This window comes from Diadema antillarum, unplaced genomic scaffold, assembly GCF_040938485.1.
Source record: "Diadema antillarum isolate AM-2024a unplaced genomic scaffold, OU_Dant_1.0 scf00000178, whole genome shotgun sequence".
Lineage (NCBI taxonomy): Eukaryota > Metazoa > Echinodermata > Echinoidea > Diadematoida > Diadematidae > Diadema > Diadema antillarum.
Genome location: NW_027271067.1, coordinates 208,164 through 227,637, shown reverse-complemented (window position 1 = coordinate 227,637; position 19,474 = coordinate 208,164). Strand labels below are relative to the sequence as shown.

Genomic DNA, 19,474 nt, shown 5'->3' with positions numbered 1-19,474 from the left:
CCAAAATCATAATCTATATAACTTTACATACTTTAATTGTTCTATTATAACAAAATTTCGATACAATGAAAGACAATTGCCAGTCCTGAAAACTTTTGTTATAATGCAAGTCACGTGTACATCATGCCTGGAGACTTGAGAAATCTTGATTATTTACGGCAGCTGCTGGCGAGAGATTCTGGATCACTGCCGCCGTCTTACCTTTGAGAGGATGCTCTTGTCCTTCATGACGTACTCGTAGGTGGTGAGGAGGACGTTGAACTTGATGGAGCGCAGGCTCTGGGCAATCGTACGGCGAGCCTGGGGAAGTCCCTTGTACAAGATCTTGATGATAGAGGGCGCCCACTTCTCAAACTCGATGTTCCAGTTGGACAGTGTCCTTGAAGGGAATTGACGAATATATCACGTAAACCTACAGATATATCACTTCGGGTAAAATATGCAGCTGCTTCAGTATTACTGAGGATACATGTACATGGATCTAAGGAATGCCACTTATTACACAAAACACAGAAGGTATGCTAACCTGGTAACACCTTAGCAGTGATAAATACACACTGCCTTAACAAGTTCTCAAGAAATAATGCCTCCGGCCACTTCGTTGGCGGAGGCATAAAAAAAGTGTCTGTGTAAAGACATCTTGGAGGACACAGAAATTACAATGGAGGAAAACAGAGACACTGTTTAACATTGTGGTGGCTAAATCTACACAAATTTCTGGCTGTGCTGACTGAGCTGTATGATGTTCAAGTGGGTGGGTGGAAAATTGCTGTTAAAGGACAAGTTCACCTTCATAAACGTAAGGATTGAGAGAATGCAACAATATTAGTAGAACACATCAGTGAAAGTTTGAGGAAAATTGGACAATCGATGCAAAAGTTATGAATTTTTAAAATTTTTGTGTTGGAACCGCTGGATGAGGAGACTACTACAGCTTGTGAGTCATATGCGTACAACAGTATAAAGAAAACGTAAAAGAAAATTCAACATATTTTCACTTTTTTCGCATAATAAAAGAGCACTTGACTTGCATCTTTCTAAAGGCAGGGGGAATAATATTACCCATAACATTTGTCGGTAACGAGTCAGGGGAATGTGTACTTTTTTCAAAAGGTGAAATTTTGTGAAATTCTCTTTATATTTTCCTTATATTGTTGTACGCATGTGACATCTAAGTTATTCATACACTGCAGTAGTCTTCTCATCCAGCGGTTACTGCATAAAAACTTCAAAAATTCATAACTTTTGAACGGATTGTCTGATTTTCCTCAAACTTTCAATGGTGTGTTCTACTAATACTGCTACATTCTCTCAATCCTTATGTTTATGAAGGTGAACTTGTCCTTTAAGAATACAGAAGTTGAAAATTATGCAGTCGCTATGAAGTTATCAATGCACAAATATCACAATGCTAACAAACCATTCACTGTACAGCTTCTTTTGATATTTCTGATAGGAACAATTGATCACGGAAATTGTTGGCATTCAATTTTTTTTTTTCCAGCATTCATTTATAATTTCAAACCATGACTCTTTTCAGAGTTTCATTTATACATGATATCCATTACACTAGCAGTATATACAACTACTCATTTCAGATTTTTGAAATGGGGCACATCGTTAAACACAGGGAATTACAAAGAAAATGTGTCCCCACTTGCCCAAATGGATGCTTGGGTCCAAGGGCCAAATACTTTGAACTGGCAAGTGCACACTCATTTCCCTTGCTTGACGGTGACAATTTCGATTCCCCCGGTAAGCAGTGCCTGCGGCACCCTGAATGGCAGCAGTGTATACTTACGAGAGCGGCACGATGATGAGGAAAGGTCCGTTGACCTTCTTTTTCTCGATCAGGTGACACATGAGGGCGATGGTTTGGATGGTCTTGCCCAGGCCCATCTCGTCGGCCAGAATTCCGTTCAGGTTGTTGTTGTACAGGGACACCAGCCACTGCAGACCCTTCACCTGTGTTAACACGAACACGAATAAAAACCGAACATTCCCGAAATGGCTTTAAATGGAAAGTACCTTGATGATACTTGTGAAAGTCATGTCAATTTTTCATATTCAGATCCTTCAGTATTGGTACATAACACGGAAGTTATGGTTTTGAAAGTTTCATGCTGAGAAAAAGGCCATCAGCTCCAATTCCCAGAAAGTTTCATGCCGCGAATGTTTCTGTTTTCACAGTTTACCACTGCAAAGTGTCATGAATAGTGAAAGCTCTACTCCACGTGCAAACTGATTTAAAACACAGTAAAATCAATCAAAACACAACAGTCAGTTTCACTGCATGTAAAAGAGAAAGATGTCATGAATTTGTACAATTTTAATACTGTAGCGCAATGCTGACACCAGGTGACAATCACATGCGTGAATATGACGTAATGGTGCAGTTAGTTACCCTCAGTGTCACTTTGTACAGTTTTCGTTGGAATCTATGACATGCTGCCCTACGTCGGTTTCCCCTCTGCCTCTCACCTGGTAGGCCTTGAGCGTTCCATTGACCAGCATATCTGGCTGAGTGGTGACGATCTCGTTGACGGAGTGGGCCATGTTGTAGTAGCCCTGGCCACCGGCAGAAGACTCTGTCTTGTACTCATCATCATTCACAGCAGATTCCCTGCACAGACGTAGGTCAAGTATGAGATTAATGTGATCTTTCGAAGAAAAAAGGACAAGATGTGTGATTGGAGTGAATAAGAAGGGAAAGCAGGAGTACAGTGTACTTCGACAAAAACTGCAATTCACTTCCCCAACATTCTTTCTGAGAGATATGAAAATTCACATGAAAAGAAAAAAAGAGGAATTGACTAGGTTCAGCAACAACCTGCGAAGATTTCACTTGATTTTATGTCTCTCATTTCACAGCCAAGGGCAATACACTGATAAAATTACACACTGCGGTCTATGTAAGCTCTCAAATTCCACTATACCACAATGCCAGTACATTTGAAGCACAAAGAATTCCTAAGCAATGTATATTGCCTTCCTCTGTACACATAAGAATAACAATTATGAAATAGAGAAAAAAAAAATCCCATCAGTCAAATAGAGACATCTCCATAAGTGAAATCACTAAAAAAGAATCAAATCATTTTCTGAAATCCTTGCAGTGAATTAAAACAGGCCCGTCAGGATGTTTGCATGTCTTACTGTATAATCTCCTTTGCTGTCTTGTCAGACATGTCCGGAGCAACTCTCGGTATAGGGATGGGTTCTTCGATTGGCTTCTCCTCCTCCTCCTCCTCTTCATCCTCTTCGTCCTATGAACAGACAAACAAATCAACAGACTCGATTATGACATAAAGCATGGGTTGATATTGAGTAAAACAAAACAAAAGAAAAGGAAATGCAACAGTTGCACAGAAAGAACCATGGTGGGAGAATGTGACTGGGCTAAGAACGGACGACCTACACAAGAGAGACATGCCCCAATTAAGTTATTAAATCCTCCGCCCCCTCAGGTCTAACACAAACAGATTATAAACTCTGTCTTCATCTATACATAGGGTGATGTGTTCAAACTTACACTAAATCACAGCACTTACAAAAATTTGTACACGTAAGATATCACTTGTTGCATCCAGTACAGATGTACAAGTGTGGTGAGTCTACAGACAGAGGGGGTGGTGTATGTTTTATAATCTTCTCTTTTTTTTTCTAACTAAATCCAATATCAATTACGAGGTCATTCTCATAAGGCTCCTGACCGTGTCCCTATTTTTTATCATGAACAATAATTCAAGAATTTGGTAAGATTCTTGGCCTGGGCACAATTCATGGACAGAACAACTGAAAAGTTTGTAATCCATATTTTACAATTTGTTTCTTAGGAATCTCCAATCTTTTTTTTTTTTTTTTTTTTTTTTGGTTGAATTTTGACTACTTTGCTTTGTGATGCAGCAAAGCTCACCTCTTCTGACCCACTCTCCTCCTCGTCCGAGCCCTCATCCCGAGGAGCGACGGCGTATCCGGGGTTCATCTCCAGCCACGCCTCCAGCTGGTTGGCCTTTGGGGCGTTGTCTCCGGACAGCACCTGGCCAGTTTCCGTGTTCATGACGGTCACTGGCATGTCGCTCGACTGGCTACTCTCGTCCACCAACTGCACCGGGGGGCAGCAAATCACACAAATGGCCAGAAAATGAGTATCGCTAACCTGGCTCACTTTCCGATTTTTTTTTTCACATCAGTGTTAGAGCTTTTGAGACTTGCATCAATGTTTTAACATTCTGCAAAATCTAACTGCCTACTCTCAGACAGAAAATAACATCACTAATTTTTTGTCCTACATTTATCAAGTCTCTTGTACCACAGGCATATCTACATTTTGAAAAAAAGAAATGACAGAAGCACTTACAGGAAAACTATTTCAAAAGCAATTATATCTACCTTTTATCTTCTCTAATTTTCTGTTCAAAATGGGAAATTCTGATTCAATTTCTGCTTTTAAGATTAAAGCAAAGCTACAGAAAACATGCCAAAAATTAATTTTGACAATGACCTGAACTTCTCCTATTCACTCTACAAGCAAAAAATAAAAATATAATTAAAAAAAACCTTATCAAGGAATCTAATCACACAAACCTTCCAAATATTTCTAGCCTTTCATTTTCAGGAAACACTGGACGGTTCCAAGAGATCTCTACAACACATCATCAATTTTCACAATGAAATGGAAAGAGAATGATCAACTTGCACCTAAATACCATAATTACCTCACAATTTATGGGGAAAGCCTCCGATAGATAAGAAAGATAGGTAAGATGGAAAAGACAAAGAAGAGCAACAATCAAGAGGTATCAAAGAAGTGATTCTTACTGGCTTGAGACAAATAAGAGAAATGAATTAAGTGTATTAGAAACAGTTTGAATCAGTAAAATGAAAAAGGTCAAACCCATTCACTTATATTCAAGTTATCACAAATGAGACATTAAAATCTACAAGCATACTGTCAGATTGGAAATCACTGCAAACACCACAATTGTGTGGGTCACGTTTCTGGCATATAAATGAGTTGGCAAACCCTCGACACAGGAAAATACAGAAAGCAAACTAATCACATTGACATGCAGACAGACAAACAAGGAAAGAACAGACAAACAAAGAGAGAACAAAAAAAAAAGAACTACAATTATAGTCTTAAAAGTCTCTTTTTTCTTTTTCTTGTATGGATGGATGTTTGAGATCAAGGATGGATAGAAGGTTTGAATAGACGGCTCACTGGCTGAAATAGGAATGGATGCAGAAGTGTGAACGGATGGACGAAGGGATGGATGGATGAATGGATGGATGGATGGAGGGAGGGATGGGACAAGAGAAGGACAGGTCTGGTTGGAAGAGGACAAGGTGGAAAGGATGGGTAGATGGATGAACTCAAAACTCACCCCTTCTCTGAGGGCTTCACTGGAAGAAGGCTCCTATGGTGGTTTGGGGGGTGGAGGAAGGAAAAACAGAGGAGTGAGGGTGGTGGATGGTGCAACGCTCTTCTTGGACATAACACATTGACACCTAAAATAGAGGGGTAATCCCTTGCCTCCAGTGGGAAAATATAAATAAATGTATGAAAATAAAAAAGTTACACTCCTTCATGATCACACACTTATGTGCAGAATGGTATTTTATATGAAATAAATTTGAGAATTCTCTTTTTGCTGTCCCTAATTCATCTGGCATGATTCATGGAAAATTGAGAAATGAATGGAATGAATCTTTAATAAGTAAATAAATCAGACAATTTAGACATGCGTAACTGTACATGAATGTACATAAAAAGCCTTATCAAACCTGGGTGTCTTGCTTGGTAGGTCCTCATTATCAAGAATTTTGTACACAACACTAACATCAAAGAAACCTAAACAAATTTCATCGCACCAACATAAAGATCCATGTATTCGCCATGGAGTGTGTATCAAGAATCTGAGCCACACAAACTTTCACTCCCAATTATTGCGTGCCGAATTAGAGTATGCGGAGGTACATAGAACTATTCTCGTGACACTATCAAGCACATTTCAAGTAAAGTGGAACATGAACATCTCATTTTCTTTAATACACATTCAAAGCCTATTAGAAATAGCATCGTCTTTGCAAAAGTGCTCTAACAGTCTTCAAATCAATGGAAGGGGCAGATGTTTGCGGTCCATCTTCTAGCTATTTAATCCACGATGCCAGAACTCTGACTGCTAGTAAATGTTCGTGTCACTTTTCCAACACAACAGTGATGCTCTCGGCATGAACCGAAAATCAGCGCAAACATCATCAAAATGCCCTCCCCTGACAAAGTGCTAGTGAGTTCTAAAATGTGAATCAACATGCTAAACAATACAATTAACACAAGGTTATAGAAGGTTGCATGCAAACATATTTCAACAATCAATGCAGCACAGATAACACTTGCAGTAACCTATTGTTTAAAAGGAAAACAGATTGTGACATACAGTTGCATTGCTATCTTTCAAATCACACGGAAATGTGAAATTCTGTTTCTCAATGACACAAAGCTGTGCGGTGTTCTTGTCAGGGACACGATACCAACCATTTATCAGTTACATCCAGAACTGGATCAGTCGCACTCAAAACATAAAACCCAGCAAGAATATGGAACAAGGGCATATGCAAAACAGACTCTTGCAATTCTCCACAGAGTCATATCACTTATCAATTTAGTGTGAAATGAATGCTCTTAAACAATCGTGCTGCCTTGCTCTGTGCTCCCTGCCACAGGCAGCAGATAGTTGCCGACCTAACTACATGTAGCCCATTACATAAACACGGCACAAAATACACTAACTGCTGCATGCAAAACACGAAGGTAAAAACATATGAAAGGAGCTCAATCCTTGCCAAAAAAAAAGACATCTGGTCAAAACATGGGAGGGGCAACGTGATTTTGAAACGTGACATGAGTTTGGACTGTATGGAGTGACAAAACCATATTGTGGGGGGGGGGGTAAAAAAACCATTGTGTTATACATTTATGGGACATTTTACAAGACATGGTGGGGGGGTTGAGCTTACCCGCTTCTTCTTCTTCTTCTTGTTCTTCTTGCGCGCCTGCTCCTGGTGCTGCTTGACCAGCTGTGTCAGGCTCTCGATGTACAGGTCAGTCTGGGACAGCAGGTAGGCCAGGCGCTTGTCCTTCTTCTCGTCAATCAGTTTCCTGTATCCCTCCTCGTCCTCGGCCTGGCGGGTGAAACATAGAGGAGCAATTTTTTAGGAGCGAGTTTTTTTATTAGGAGGGAATTTTATGGAGAAAGCGCAGAGAATGGGGGAGAGCAGTGAACCTCAAACACCTCAATGGACATGTGGAAATTATTCTCCACATTGGTGAATACAAGTAGGAAGCTTGTATGTATGTGAAACCAAGTAAGAGAACTTTGCAAACTACAGAGACGTCTTCAAAACTATTCCACTGATGAGGTCAGGCTCACAAACTGCACACTATATCTCCAGATTGTTATGTAATCCCACATCAGTTTTCCGCACATGTTAATCTGCACACTTTGGCTGCTAACCATACATTACGCACCAAGTTGTCACATCACTAGCATTAAATCAGTTCCTGAAAAGGACTGAAATTTTGCATTGGTTAAAATCAATATCTCACTTGGTGAAGTAAATTAATTAAATTCTTTCCATACAGCATGACTTGAATGACAAGTGTTAATGGCTGGATCAACATATTATTCTTTGATGTGACTGTTTTTTTTTTTAAACTAGCACTACTATAGCAAGTGTAAACTACTACCCAAATATCAAGACTGTAAAATGGTAAGCAGGAAAGTAATTCCTGACGATCCACGCCCATGCCAACAACGTAGAGGAACATACCGTTGCTCAACAGAGTCATCATGAGTTGTATCGAAGGGTGACACAAAATTTGCTCCTGCGACAATAGCTCCGGTCTCATTTTCTCCAAGGACTTAGGGTTAGGGATAAGGTTAAGATTTAAGTTCAGGTTAAGTTTCATGGGAGGATTAGGGTTAGGGTAATGTTCGTGGGGAGAAGTTATGTTTGCCTTAGTGTGCAGATATTTCAGAGGAGCAATTCTCAACATTGCCAATGCGCAGAAAACTTTTGTGCAATCTGAAGAGTCCTGTCACATATGCACTGTGAGATTCTTGGTGCCAATGACGTTTCTGGTTGTCTAGCGTGTGTCGCAGTTCCCATACGATTCCATGGAGTTACATTTGTCTGCTTTTCCGTTGTTAATCCGTCTTTCTTGGCTGTAATTCAGCTTTAAAAGAGTTGAAAGTTTCTAAGTTTTACTGATTTACTGTCACTAGAGTCATGGTTCACTACTGCAAGGCTTCAATGCGCTAGTCACAAGATGGAAAGCGGCGAAATCTTAGACAAAAAATACCCCTGGATAAAGACAGAATGTGACCTGAGTGCATAGGCAGCCAAAACCGGGGCAAATTTGTCCCCTGAGCTATCCCATAATGCATCTAAAACACTGCTCTGGCACACGGCACCTAGGTATTGGCGATACCGAGAATTGTCGCAGGAGCAAATGTTGTGGAACCATATCGAAGATGCACTTGGCTGGACTCACCATGAGGCGGCGCATACGCTCCTTCTCGATCCTCTCGTTCTCCTTTTTCTGCTCCCGCTCGGTGTTGGCGTGGTACATCATGACTGCCCGGTTTAGCTTGGTGATCTTGGACTGGACACTGCGGTGGAACTCGCGGAAGTCCTTGGCATGCTGGATGACACTGCTCAGGTATTCCTAGAAGTGTAATCAAACAGCAAAAGATACAATATAGAGACTGGCCTTGTCACAGGTTTCTTCCAGATGATTTCTCTGAACGTATAGCTTATACTTCGACCGAGATGAATGGCAGTATATGCCTGACAAACTTCTGCATTAAAAAGACAACAACACACTTTAACATGCTCTTCGAGATGACAATGAATAAGACAAAGCAGACATTTCAAAACCTTGGATCAGATGTTGATATTCATGGCTGGACATCTCTTTCTCTTGCACATGGCCAGTTTTCAATGTAAGGGAATTAGAATTGGCACAATAAAGAAAGAGGAAGTGTTCCCCAACCCTCAATGTGCTTTCTTCACTGACTTGCAAACACGATGGAGTACTTTCTTTGCAGATCTGCACGCATGTTGGATTGTTTTCTTCACAGGTTAGCACATATATCTGGAAACAATTTGCCAATTCACAGACACTACCTAATCCCCCTCTCATCCCTACTGTGACACTATGGCCTTCTTGTTGGACTAAGGCACAGTGCTACACCAAGTGGGCTTGCTACTCTGTAATTATGTCATGTTTGGATGGCTTACTGAGTGCTGACGAAGAAGCTCAGGGGTGGTATTCTGAGGTCGTAATTAAGTCAGTAATTAACTTCGTGATTAAGTCGTGAAGTTAATAGGCCCTTAATCATGGGCAAAATCGGTATTCTGAGGACGTAATTAAGGTATGATTAAGTCCCCTGTAATTATCTTAGGTCCCTCCCATCTAATTGTTATTCCATCCAATCAGACACGTTGTTAGAAGCCAAAATGATGACTATACGCACAAATATGCCCTCGATACGCGCTCCTCCACGCCCCCTGTAATTACAACCAAGAGCTCTGTGCGCACACTCCGGTATTTGATTACAACCCCTCACCTACAATGTACGCGAAGATCTCAACCTCTGTGCTCACATAAAATGACAAAATTCCTCGAAGATCGGCTATATTTCTTTCTTTCTCTGAATTCTACGGATACCACGATAACAACATTCAACCGCTCCTCGGTTACCAAAGACGGTAAGCATTGTTGTGGCAGAGAAAACACAATGTATTGCGTGATATCGGAGTAGTTAATGACACTCTTTGGTATCATTAAGTTTTCCATTAACTTTCATACTTAATTACACCCTCAGAATACCGATTCGCAATTAACTCTGTGATTAAGTCCTCTCAGAGGTGCACGCGCATTGATAAGCGCAAACGCGTAGGTCCTTCCCGCCAAAACGCTTGTTGCTATGGTAGTTAACATACCCCCTACTTAATCATGATCTCAGAATACCAATTCGGTAATTAAGTGCTAATCAGACACTTAATAAGCTCTCAGAATACGGCCCCAGCAATTTAAATGCCAAGTGTCCGTGCAAAACATCAAAGGATTACTTAATCAAAGACCAACCTGGTGCTTCTGTCGACGCTTGCGCTCCAGCTCCAGCTTCTGCTGCCGCTCCAGGCGCTCCGTGATGCGGGCCTCGCGCAGCGTCTGCTTCTTGCAGCGCTTGTACGCCTTGATGTTGAGGGCCGACTCCAGCGTGGTGTCCTTGCGCATGCACGCCACCACGTCCGTCCGCAGCTGCTTCTGGAAGTTGAGCAGGCGCAGGGCGCGCAGCTCAATGGTGGCCTTCACCCTCAGGTCCTCCGACAGGTTGCCGGGGATGTTCTGCAGCTCCTGGATGCGGTACGCAATCCTTGCAGCGACCCTGTGACAGATGGGTTACATAAAGAGAAATCAGAAGAATAGGATCATTGCAGTTTGTCATCAAAAACACAGAGTCCTTGGGATCATTCACAGATTGTGGAAACTTTGCAAAAATGGTAGTAATTATTCAAGAATGCTGGCAAGTATTTTTCAGCGATATCCTTAACTGTCTGTTTATTCAAAACAGGCAAAACTAGATTTTTTTCTTTTAAACGGCCCTCCATGCATGTACAGACAATCTGCTTGGAAGAGTCTACTATCAATTTCTTGTTGCAGGGTTTTTCTATACACTTTTAATATGCCTCAAAACGAAAATGTTCCGCATGCATATGAGGTGAGAACAAAATACAGTGAGGATCCATTGCTACAAATGAAATCAGTTCAGGAAGGTTACGTGCGGCACGACAGCAAGAAGGCCAAGAAGGATGGATCAACCGAAGAAAGCAATGTAGACAGGTGAGTCGATGAGTATTATTTGTAGTGTGTATTAAGGCCTCAATACACCGAGCACGGTAATGGCAACAGTCCGGTTTTCTGCTATGGGGCGCCAAAAGGAACCATGCCCACTGCTGTTACAATATCACTTCTCTGCTAATAATTTTTAGACAAAATAAATCTTCATCTGGTGATTTCGTTGCTCTTGATTTTGAAATGAAAATAAAAATTTGGGTGATTTTGTACCAGAATTATTGATTTTCTTTTTTTTTAAAGTGAACCAGACATGGTTCCTTTTGCACCACAGCAAAAAGCCGGACCATTGCCATTTCTGTGCTCGGTGTGCAGAGCATTCCTTCTCCCGTACCTGTTTTCTCTCTCCTGGAGAATCTCGACGGGGTCCAGTCCCTTGGGCTTGGTGACGGGCACCTGCCGGTTCTGCTTGGCCTGCAGCATGAGGACCGTGGTGATGTTGGAGTTGGGGTGGGGCAGGGGCGGCTGAGATGAGGGCGGCTGGCTGGAGCTGGTGGGCGGCATGAGATGCTGGGGCATGTGGGGCTGCATCTTCTGGTTCTGCTGACGAAAATGGAACACAGCATTTGATATGATATAAAAAGGTGTACACTGCACTCCTGTAACAAACATGATTATCATAAATTCTCATTACAATGAAGTAATTCAGGTCCCAAGATTATCATCTATATATCTTTATACACTATACCGTTCAATTTATAGTGAAGTTTCGATATAGCCAAAGAAAACTGCCTGTCCCGAGGACTTTGTTGTACAGGAGTGTGTAATTTCCTTGTCATGTAGATTCAATTCATGAATGTGCACACCTCAAATGCCACATAACACACAAGTTAACACCTAATTTTCAAGTGTGTCCTGATATGATGTTTAGTCTGTATAACCACACACAAAAGATTTCAAATGAGAATGAGATTCAAACACGAGATGGGGCTCATCAATGATATACACAGAAATAGGCTGCAACTCTCATTGGCCATATTTTGCTCTTGTGATATGCAATGCTGGACTAAGACAACAACCATGGGAAATGAAAAATCCACAAACGTATGGTACTGAATTGCAGGAGAGATGATAAAATGGCCAGGAAAACTGACCTTATCCTAGATTCAGGAAATTTTTTTACTGTCTCGTCGACAGGATGATGGCAACAAAACGGAAGATAAACTGGTTTAATTAAGGAACTTTCCCATCTTTGCACACGCGAGAGACAATGACTGGTTTCCGTGGCAACGAGGGTACTCACATAGGACACCATGTTCTTTATGTGCATGCCCGGTCTCATGCCTGAAGACGGCTCGGTGGGCTGCTGCTGATTGGGCCAGGACTGGCTGTGCTGGGGCAATGACATCTGGTTGCCACTGCCCGGCTGGCTGCCTATCAGACTTTGACCACTTCCTATACAAGCATACAACAATTTGGCATTCAGTACACGGGGCCGTCAACCTCTCAAGATTGAGAGACATACTGACACATAGTAACATAAACATGTTCTAGAGGCAAAAAGTCTACTTTCGTTAAGAAATTGAAAAACTGGACAGAAGTATTGCTAAATCAAATTGAAGAAAGAAATAAATGCGAAGTTACTTTTTCCTTACTTTGGATGAAAAAAAAAGCACAACAAACACTATACAAACATACTAGCTGTTAACTCTGGACAAGATGTATCCATGAAAGGTACAAAGTATAAGCTAACAGCTCTCTAAGACCACCGTAAATTTCGAAATTGGGACGGTTAACCCATTGAAGACTAGTCTCAAGTATACTTGGGCAGGTGTCTACGGGAAATGCATGTTACGGCAAAATCAGGTCATCCTCAACGGGTTAATATTTTTGCTGACAAGAAAGAAGCTAGGATGCACAAGAATTGTCATTTATTGTGTGTTTTTGCACTAGCAAGACATCGGACCCGTTGCGTAAAAGTTACAATAATGGTAACTTTGCCATCCAATGGTAACTTCCATGGAATTCTTGATTTTGATTTGCTGTTGGGTATTGTTGCAATGGTAGTTACCACTGTTAATTGTAACTTTAATGCAACGCGCCCCAGTAATACATCAAAATATGGATTAATTGATTGACATATCACATAACTACTCTACTGACTGCAATAATCAACCCTCTATTTAGTTGCTTTATTTGTTGTTTGCAATATTGTAATAAATCCTGATACTGTTCGTCATTAGTGGTGGCCTGGTGGCCAAGGGCCACTAAAAATTGATATAGGGCCATCAAATTTCCAAAAAGGCTATCTTGAGGTAGGTTGATCGGGTAAGTAAGATTCTACATGGATTGTAACATTTTCTATTAATTTGGGCTAGTATATTCATTTTAGGGGCCACCCAAATTTAAGATGTAGAGATTTTAGTGGCCAGAATGGGCCACCGAAGGAAAAAATTAGTGCTGAATCCTGCCTCTGTCATAAAGAATGAGGATAGGAAGCCATAATAGAGTTTAAAATTACAGGTTAAAAGGCAAGAACAAGGGACACAAAATGATGAGAGGAAGTTGTCTTGAACTCACTCATCTGTTGCTGGTACTGGGGCATCATGTTTGAGGGGCGGCCCTGGATGGCCTGCCGCAGGTTCTCAGGCATGGGCTGGTTCCTCGTCAGCAGCTTGTAACCCATGATCTGGGCCTTCAGCTGCTGCAGCTGGTTGGGGGTGAAGGGGCTGGGCCGGGGGCGCTGGGGGCCGTGCTGCTGGTAGCCGGACGGGGGCATGTTACTCGAGCCTTCCATCCCGTACCCTGGCGGTCACATGAAAAAGATTGCTGACTAACATGCAAAGCGCATGGCATATTTACTATGTATGGCATATATTTCGTAAATTTTTCCCCAAGTCCTGTACTAATCGTGACTTTCGCAACAAGAGAAAGAATTAATTGTGATCCCGACATGAATGTGAAGTGCACACATACATTTCTCCATCCATTACTACACTCAATGATCACAAATTCAGCCATTAGCAAAATTAACAGGCAGTCCTGATTCTCAAAAAATTAGACTACCTGAAGGTATGATGTTACAAATATATTGAGAATGGCCAGATGCTACATACTGAGCGATATACCAAGTGCCTTCTAACAAGGAAGGTGGGTGGAATATGTCAAAAACAACAAGGCATACTCTGTAGGTACAATGAGCTCACCATGAAAAATTTTGATCAAATTTTGTGCCACATGCCAACAAGTGTTACTGCTTGGAAAGAAGCAAAAGTGAATATATCTGACATATTCACTCTCCATTTCTGATCTCCTAATCAAAATCTTATGGCATAAACCGAGACCCAAGTAAGGTACATTGTAATTGTGCAAATTCTTTGCATCATTATGCTAATAATGCAACTATAGATCAGCCCTCCTGTCACATGTATCCATGGGTGCATTCGAGCGCTCTTCTAAAGGATACCATACTGCACCATACCCACGCCTGTAGCATGGGTACAGTACGGTACGGTATGCTTCAGAAGAGCGCTCTAACACACCCCACGTGTCAAAGCTTAAGGAGAGCATGAGTGGTGTTATTTTGATATGTTTTCTCCATTTCTGCAAAATGCAATAAGCCCATAAAAAGACCTACTTATTAAATGCCACAGTTATCACGTGTCTGTATGGGTGGGTCTACAATGTCTCGCTAAGTTGATAGTGTAAAGAGTGGGATGACAGTAACAAGACTCACCCCCGTTCCTGTCCGGTGGACCCCCCATGCCCCCTTGAGGGGGCATCCCCTGCTGCTGCATGTGGGCGTACTGCTTAGCCTTGTTTGCCATGGCAACCAGATGAGGGTATCGAGGGTCATTCTGCATCCCTTTCTCCTGCATTGACTCTAGTGCCTGCATTTAAAAACAAAAATTAATAATAAACAAACCCCTCAACAAATAAATAAATAAATAAATTTAAAATTAATATATAAATAAATGACTAAATAAATTAATTAATTAACAAGGAAAAGTAGAAATTACGCGGTGCGTAATATATGTCCCCGCCGGAAGTAGCATTTTGTAACAAAATGTGCAATATAGGTAAAAAATCAAGGTCAAAGGTCAAAGAAGTCAAAGGTCAAAATTCTGTGTAGAAGTGTTGAAGCTCTCAACTAATGTGCCATCACATAAAGCAAACGGAATCGAAATCGGGTTAGAAATGGCGAAGGAGTAGCATTTTGTAGCAAAATGTACAATACAGGTCAAAAAATCAAGGTCAAAGGTCAAAGAAGTCAAAGGTCAAAATTCTGTGTAGAAGTGTTGAAGCCCTCACCTAGTGCCATCACATAAAGCAAACGGAATCGAAATCAGGTTAGAAATGGCGAAGGAGTAGCATTTTGTAGCAAAATGTACAATATAGGTCAAAAAATCAAGGTCAAAGGTCAAAGAAGTCAAAGGTCAAAATTCTGTGTAGAAGTTTTGAAGCCCTCACCTAGTGCCATCACATAAAGCAAACGGAATCGAAATCGGGTTAGAAATGGCGAAGGAGTAGCATTTTGTAGCAAAATGTACAATACAGGTCAAAAATCAAGGTCAAAGGTCAAAGAAGTCAAAGGTCAAAATTCTGTGTAGAAGTTTTGAAGCCCTCACCTAGTGCCATCACATAAAGCAAACGGAATCGAAATCGGGTTAGAAACGGCGAAGGAGTAGCATTTTGTAGCAAAATGTACAATATAGGTCAAAGGTCAAGGTCAAAGGTCACGACTGAAATTCTGTGTAGAAGTTTCAAAGCTCCCATGTAGTGCTATCATATAAAGCAAACAGAATCAAAATTGGCTCATAAATGACAGAGAAGTAGCAAATTGAAGATTTTGATCACACACGGACGCACACACGGACACATGGACGTACGACCTCACGGTGATATACTTGTGTGTCTACCCCTTTGTTCTCCCTTTTGTTAAAATAGACACACAAGCAAAAATTTTAGCCACACAAGCCTGACGGAATAAAGGCCATCTATTGTGCACTATTGTTCTCCTAGCCACACAAGCATACTCTCGTTAGCACGCTACGACGGACGGACGGACGGACACACGGACACACACACACGTACGGAGCCCGTTTCATAGTCCCCTGCTCGAACTCGTTCGGCGGGGACAATTAATCAATATATGAACAAATGCATGCATGAATGAATAAAATACCAACAAACAAATAAATAAATAAATAACTAAATATTGCAATATTAAAATAAGGCAATTCAGTTCAGTCAGGAAAAGGGAATGACATCAAAACTAACTACACACCAGACCAGGGCCCCATTTCATAAAAAGTTGATACGATAGCAACCCTTGCTGGAATGGCAATTGTCATGGTAACAACAAGAATCAAGCTTCCTGATTGGTTGTTGCTTTTAGAAGTTGCCATTCCAGCAAGAGTTGACATCCTAACATCTTTTATGAAACGGGGCCCTGGCTTTCTATATGACTGACAAAAGACAAAATAACAGATTTATGATGCCACCAAGTAATTTTCCTTGAAAAAGAAAATGAAAAAATGATCACACAAAAACAATCCTAGATACTTCAAAGCAAATCATTCCACACTCATATTTCTGGGGCAACAGCACATGCCCATTATAACATAGCTTATCGTCGCTGGGGTGACAAGACCTTGTATCTACAATTTTGGTGAAAATGACTTTTTTGGATTAATGGTTAAATAATGGGTTACGTGATGTCCTGTCCAAATCCCAATTGTCTTATTCCAAAAATGCAGCCACCACGGCATGTCAAAGGAAAGGATATCCCATTCGCTACAATGCTTTGGCAGCCATGTTTCTTGGCTCTCCTGAACATTTTGACATTTTGTAGATACGAGGTCTTGTCGCCCCAGCGACGTTCTCTTCCTGCTTTTGTACTTTAAAAAAGATAATGATTTCAATACGAAAACTGGTCAACAACGACTAAGATTTGCAGATGGTATGTTTGATTCCACTGTCCCAGTCATTCTATAATGTGTATTGCACACATGAGAGAAATTGTCAGTGAATGTAGTCCTGTACACCATTGGTACTATCTTACCCTCTGCAACATGCTGTAGTTGTTTGGATTGTAGTTCTGATTCGGAGGCCCTTGCTGCTGTGACTGAGGTCCGTGCATAGGCCCAGACCCTGGCCCAGGTCCTGGTCCTTGCATGTAGTTCTGCCCTGGACTAGGCCCCTGTTGGCTTGTCATGGGTCCATGGCCAGATTGGCTTGGCATGGGACCATGTCCCGACATCGAGCCCTGTGACGTCATGGGATTGGGCACCTGGTGAGGAGGGCCGGAGTGTGGTCCGGATGGGCCTGTTGGGTGGTGGGAGCCGGGGCCCTGATGGGGCGGGCCCGGGTGAGAGGGACTCTGGTGTGGGGGAGCCTGGTGCTGCTGCTGGTTGGGCATGGGAGGGCCTTGGTGCTGCGGCCCCTGGTGCGGGCCCGCCTGGTGTGGACCAGATTGGTGTGGAGGGGCCGAGTGGGAGGTAGACCCCGGATGTGAACCAGGTCCTTGATGGGGAGGGCCTTGGTGCTGAGAGCCTTGGTGTGGTGGCCCCGGATGCATGGGACTCTGGTGTGGGGGTCCCTGGTGAATCGGGCTCTGGTGCGGGGGCCCTTGATGTGGGGGACCTTGATACTGTTGGCCTGGTCCCATCATACCATGGCCACCCATGGAGCCTCCTGGAAAACAAGAATTACAGAGCAATAACATTACGAACCTAGTGAGTTTTTGGATAAATTGAGGCCTATGTGCAAGATTTCTCCAATATTTACACTTTCACACTAAAATATCCATTTCTCATTTTAGCTTGAAGAACTCCTAAAACTGCACATTGTCAATATAAACACAACGCCATCCTGCACTGAAAGCCAACCTTTGTGACAAACACTGTTCACTAACTGGAGTTGACAGAGAAGCATCTAAACACTCACCTGGATTCATGACACCTCCCTGTCCACTGTGCTGGTTACCATACTGGCCCCCCATGTACCCCTGGTTGGGAGGTGGCATGGGATTGTGGCCTGGCCTCGGACCTGTCGGAAGGATACACAATGTTAAGTAACACTATTCAGTCACAGGAAATGTTTCAAATGCTCATTACAGATGAGCAGCATCAATTTGCCAATTTCTTCTTCACAAATTTCAAAAGTTAATAGTAAATATTCACACCATAAAATATAAAATGTACAATTCAGGAAGAAACTTGACAATACTGAACATGACTTTATCTGCAGCAATCACAGCAACAGCTCAAATGCTCAAGATTGCTTGATTGTTGCCATGGGTGGTTGATGCACCTTTTTCATACAGCTTCAGATGGTCACCATCAGCACAAGCTCTCCAATTACTGTATATGCCGAATATTTCGCGAGGTTTTTATTTTCGGAATTTCGCGAGTCAGGTGCTATTCGCGAAATTAAAGACATGCGAAAATATTGACTCTGATCCTGATGTGAATGTGACGTACGCGTGTACATTTCTCCGTTCAGTACAGGACTCCACGATCGCAAATTTAACCACTCGTGAAATCATTGGGAATTCCCGATTCGCGAAAATTTACTCGCGAAATATGGCGTATACAGTATTGTACCTCAACGTTCTTGTTTGCATCTTTCTGCACTAAAATATTGCTGGACTTTCCAAGCAAATACAAGATTGAGATCTCCTTTTGTTTATTTCGTTTCTCCTCTGGACTTGCCACAAATAGCACTTTATCGAGCTGTTTCAGTTACCTTGATTAATCATCTGTGATTGATAGGGTGGCATCGGGCCTGGGCCCGAGGAGGGCACATGTCCACCCATGGCTGGGGGGCCCTGTGGGGGCATCATGTGGCCCTGACCCCCCTGCATGGGGCTCATGGACGGGGGCATCATGTTGTTGTCCCCCATGGGGCCGGGCCCCTGCTGCATGGGACTGGGACTTGGGCCAGGCATTCCCGGACCTGGACTAGGGGTCATCATGGGACTCTGGCTAGGTCCTCCTTGCATGGGGCTCTGCATTGGTCCTCCTTGGTTTTGCATTCCAGGACCTGTTGGTATCATGAAATCACATAATATGTCTATCACTCATTAAGCATTATGGAAAGAGTGCCTGTAGAAAAAAAGCATCCATTTCAGAAGTAATTTCCTCTGCTTCCAACAAAGCCCATTACTCGTCGCAACACCTTTGTCTAAACAGTTTTCTCTTAGTTCAGTTTATGCCCATATACTGTATAAAGTATAGATCATATAGGAATGTGCATTTTCATAAGATCGATTCAAGGCATGACTCAATTCACATGTTTAGGATTAATTTGAACTACAATGTGAGGGGAAAAATCATTTTCAACGTAATTACTTAGTGCAACAGTTTGACATTTGTTTCTCTTTCTTGTTTTTCAACAGGCAGAGACAAGCAACAGCCATCTGGCTAACATTACAAGTCTTCACAATTAGGAAAGCCACACTATTTACCCATGACCCTGGGTGAAGAAATGTTGTTCTACATGTATAATCAATGATTCTGTTCTAATGATAAATTACACATTACTTACACATCTTTACAACCATGCATTCTTGCAAAACTGTTTTGAACACCCAAACACAATCTTGCA

General features: G+C 42.0%; 1 protein-coding gene across 1 annotated transcript in view; it reads right to left on the bottom strand.

Moving 5' to 3' along the window:
* Nucleotides 1-19,474, bottom strand: part of LOC139722951 (probable global transcription activator SNF2L2) — a 37,845-nt gene that overhangs the window by 13,970 nt on the left and 4,401 nt on the right. The window contains exons 3-18 of the mRNA XM_071634233.1: nucleotides 18,614-18,910; nucleotides 17,813-17,914; nucleotides 16,929-17,560; nucleotides 14,601-14,754; nucleotides 13,445-13,669; nucleotides 12,168-12,319; nucleotides 11,259-11,464; nucleotides 10,157-10,457; nucleotides 8,558-8,731; nucleotides 7,021-7,185; nucleotides 5,388-5,420; nucleotides 3,917-4,105; nucleotides 3,157-3,266; nucleotides 2,482-2,623; nucleotides 1,802-1,965; nucleotides 202-379 (exon numbers count right to left, since the gene is read on the bottom strand). Of these exons, the coding sequence (XP_071490334.1) occupies nucleotides 202-379; nucleotides 1,802-1,965; nucleotides 2,482-2,623; nucleotides 3,157-3,266; nucleotides 3,917-4,105; nucleotides 5,388-5,420; nucleotides 7,021-7,185; nucleotides 8,558-8,731; nucleotides 10,157-10,457; nucleotides 11,259-11,464; nucleotides 12,168-12,319; nucleotides 13,445-13,669; nucleotides 14,601-14,754; nucleotides 16,929-17,560; nucleotides 17,813-17,914; nucleotides 18,614-18,910 (3,224 nt within the window). The remainder of the gene's footprint in view (nucleotides 1-201; nucleotides 380-1,801; nucleotides 1,966-2,481; nucleotides 2,624-3,156; nucleotides 3,267-3,916; nucleotides 4,106-5,387; nucleotides 5,421-7,020; nucleotides 7,186-8,557; nucleotides 8,732-10,156; nucleotides 10,458-11,258; nucleotides 11,465-12,167; nucleotides 12,320-13,444; nucleotides 13,670-14,600; nucleotides 14,755-16,928; nucleotides 17,561-17,812; nucleotides 17,915-18,613; nucleotides 18,911-19,474) is intronic.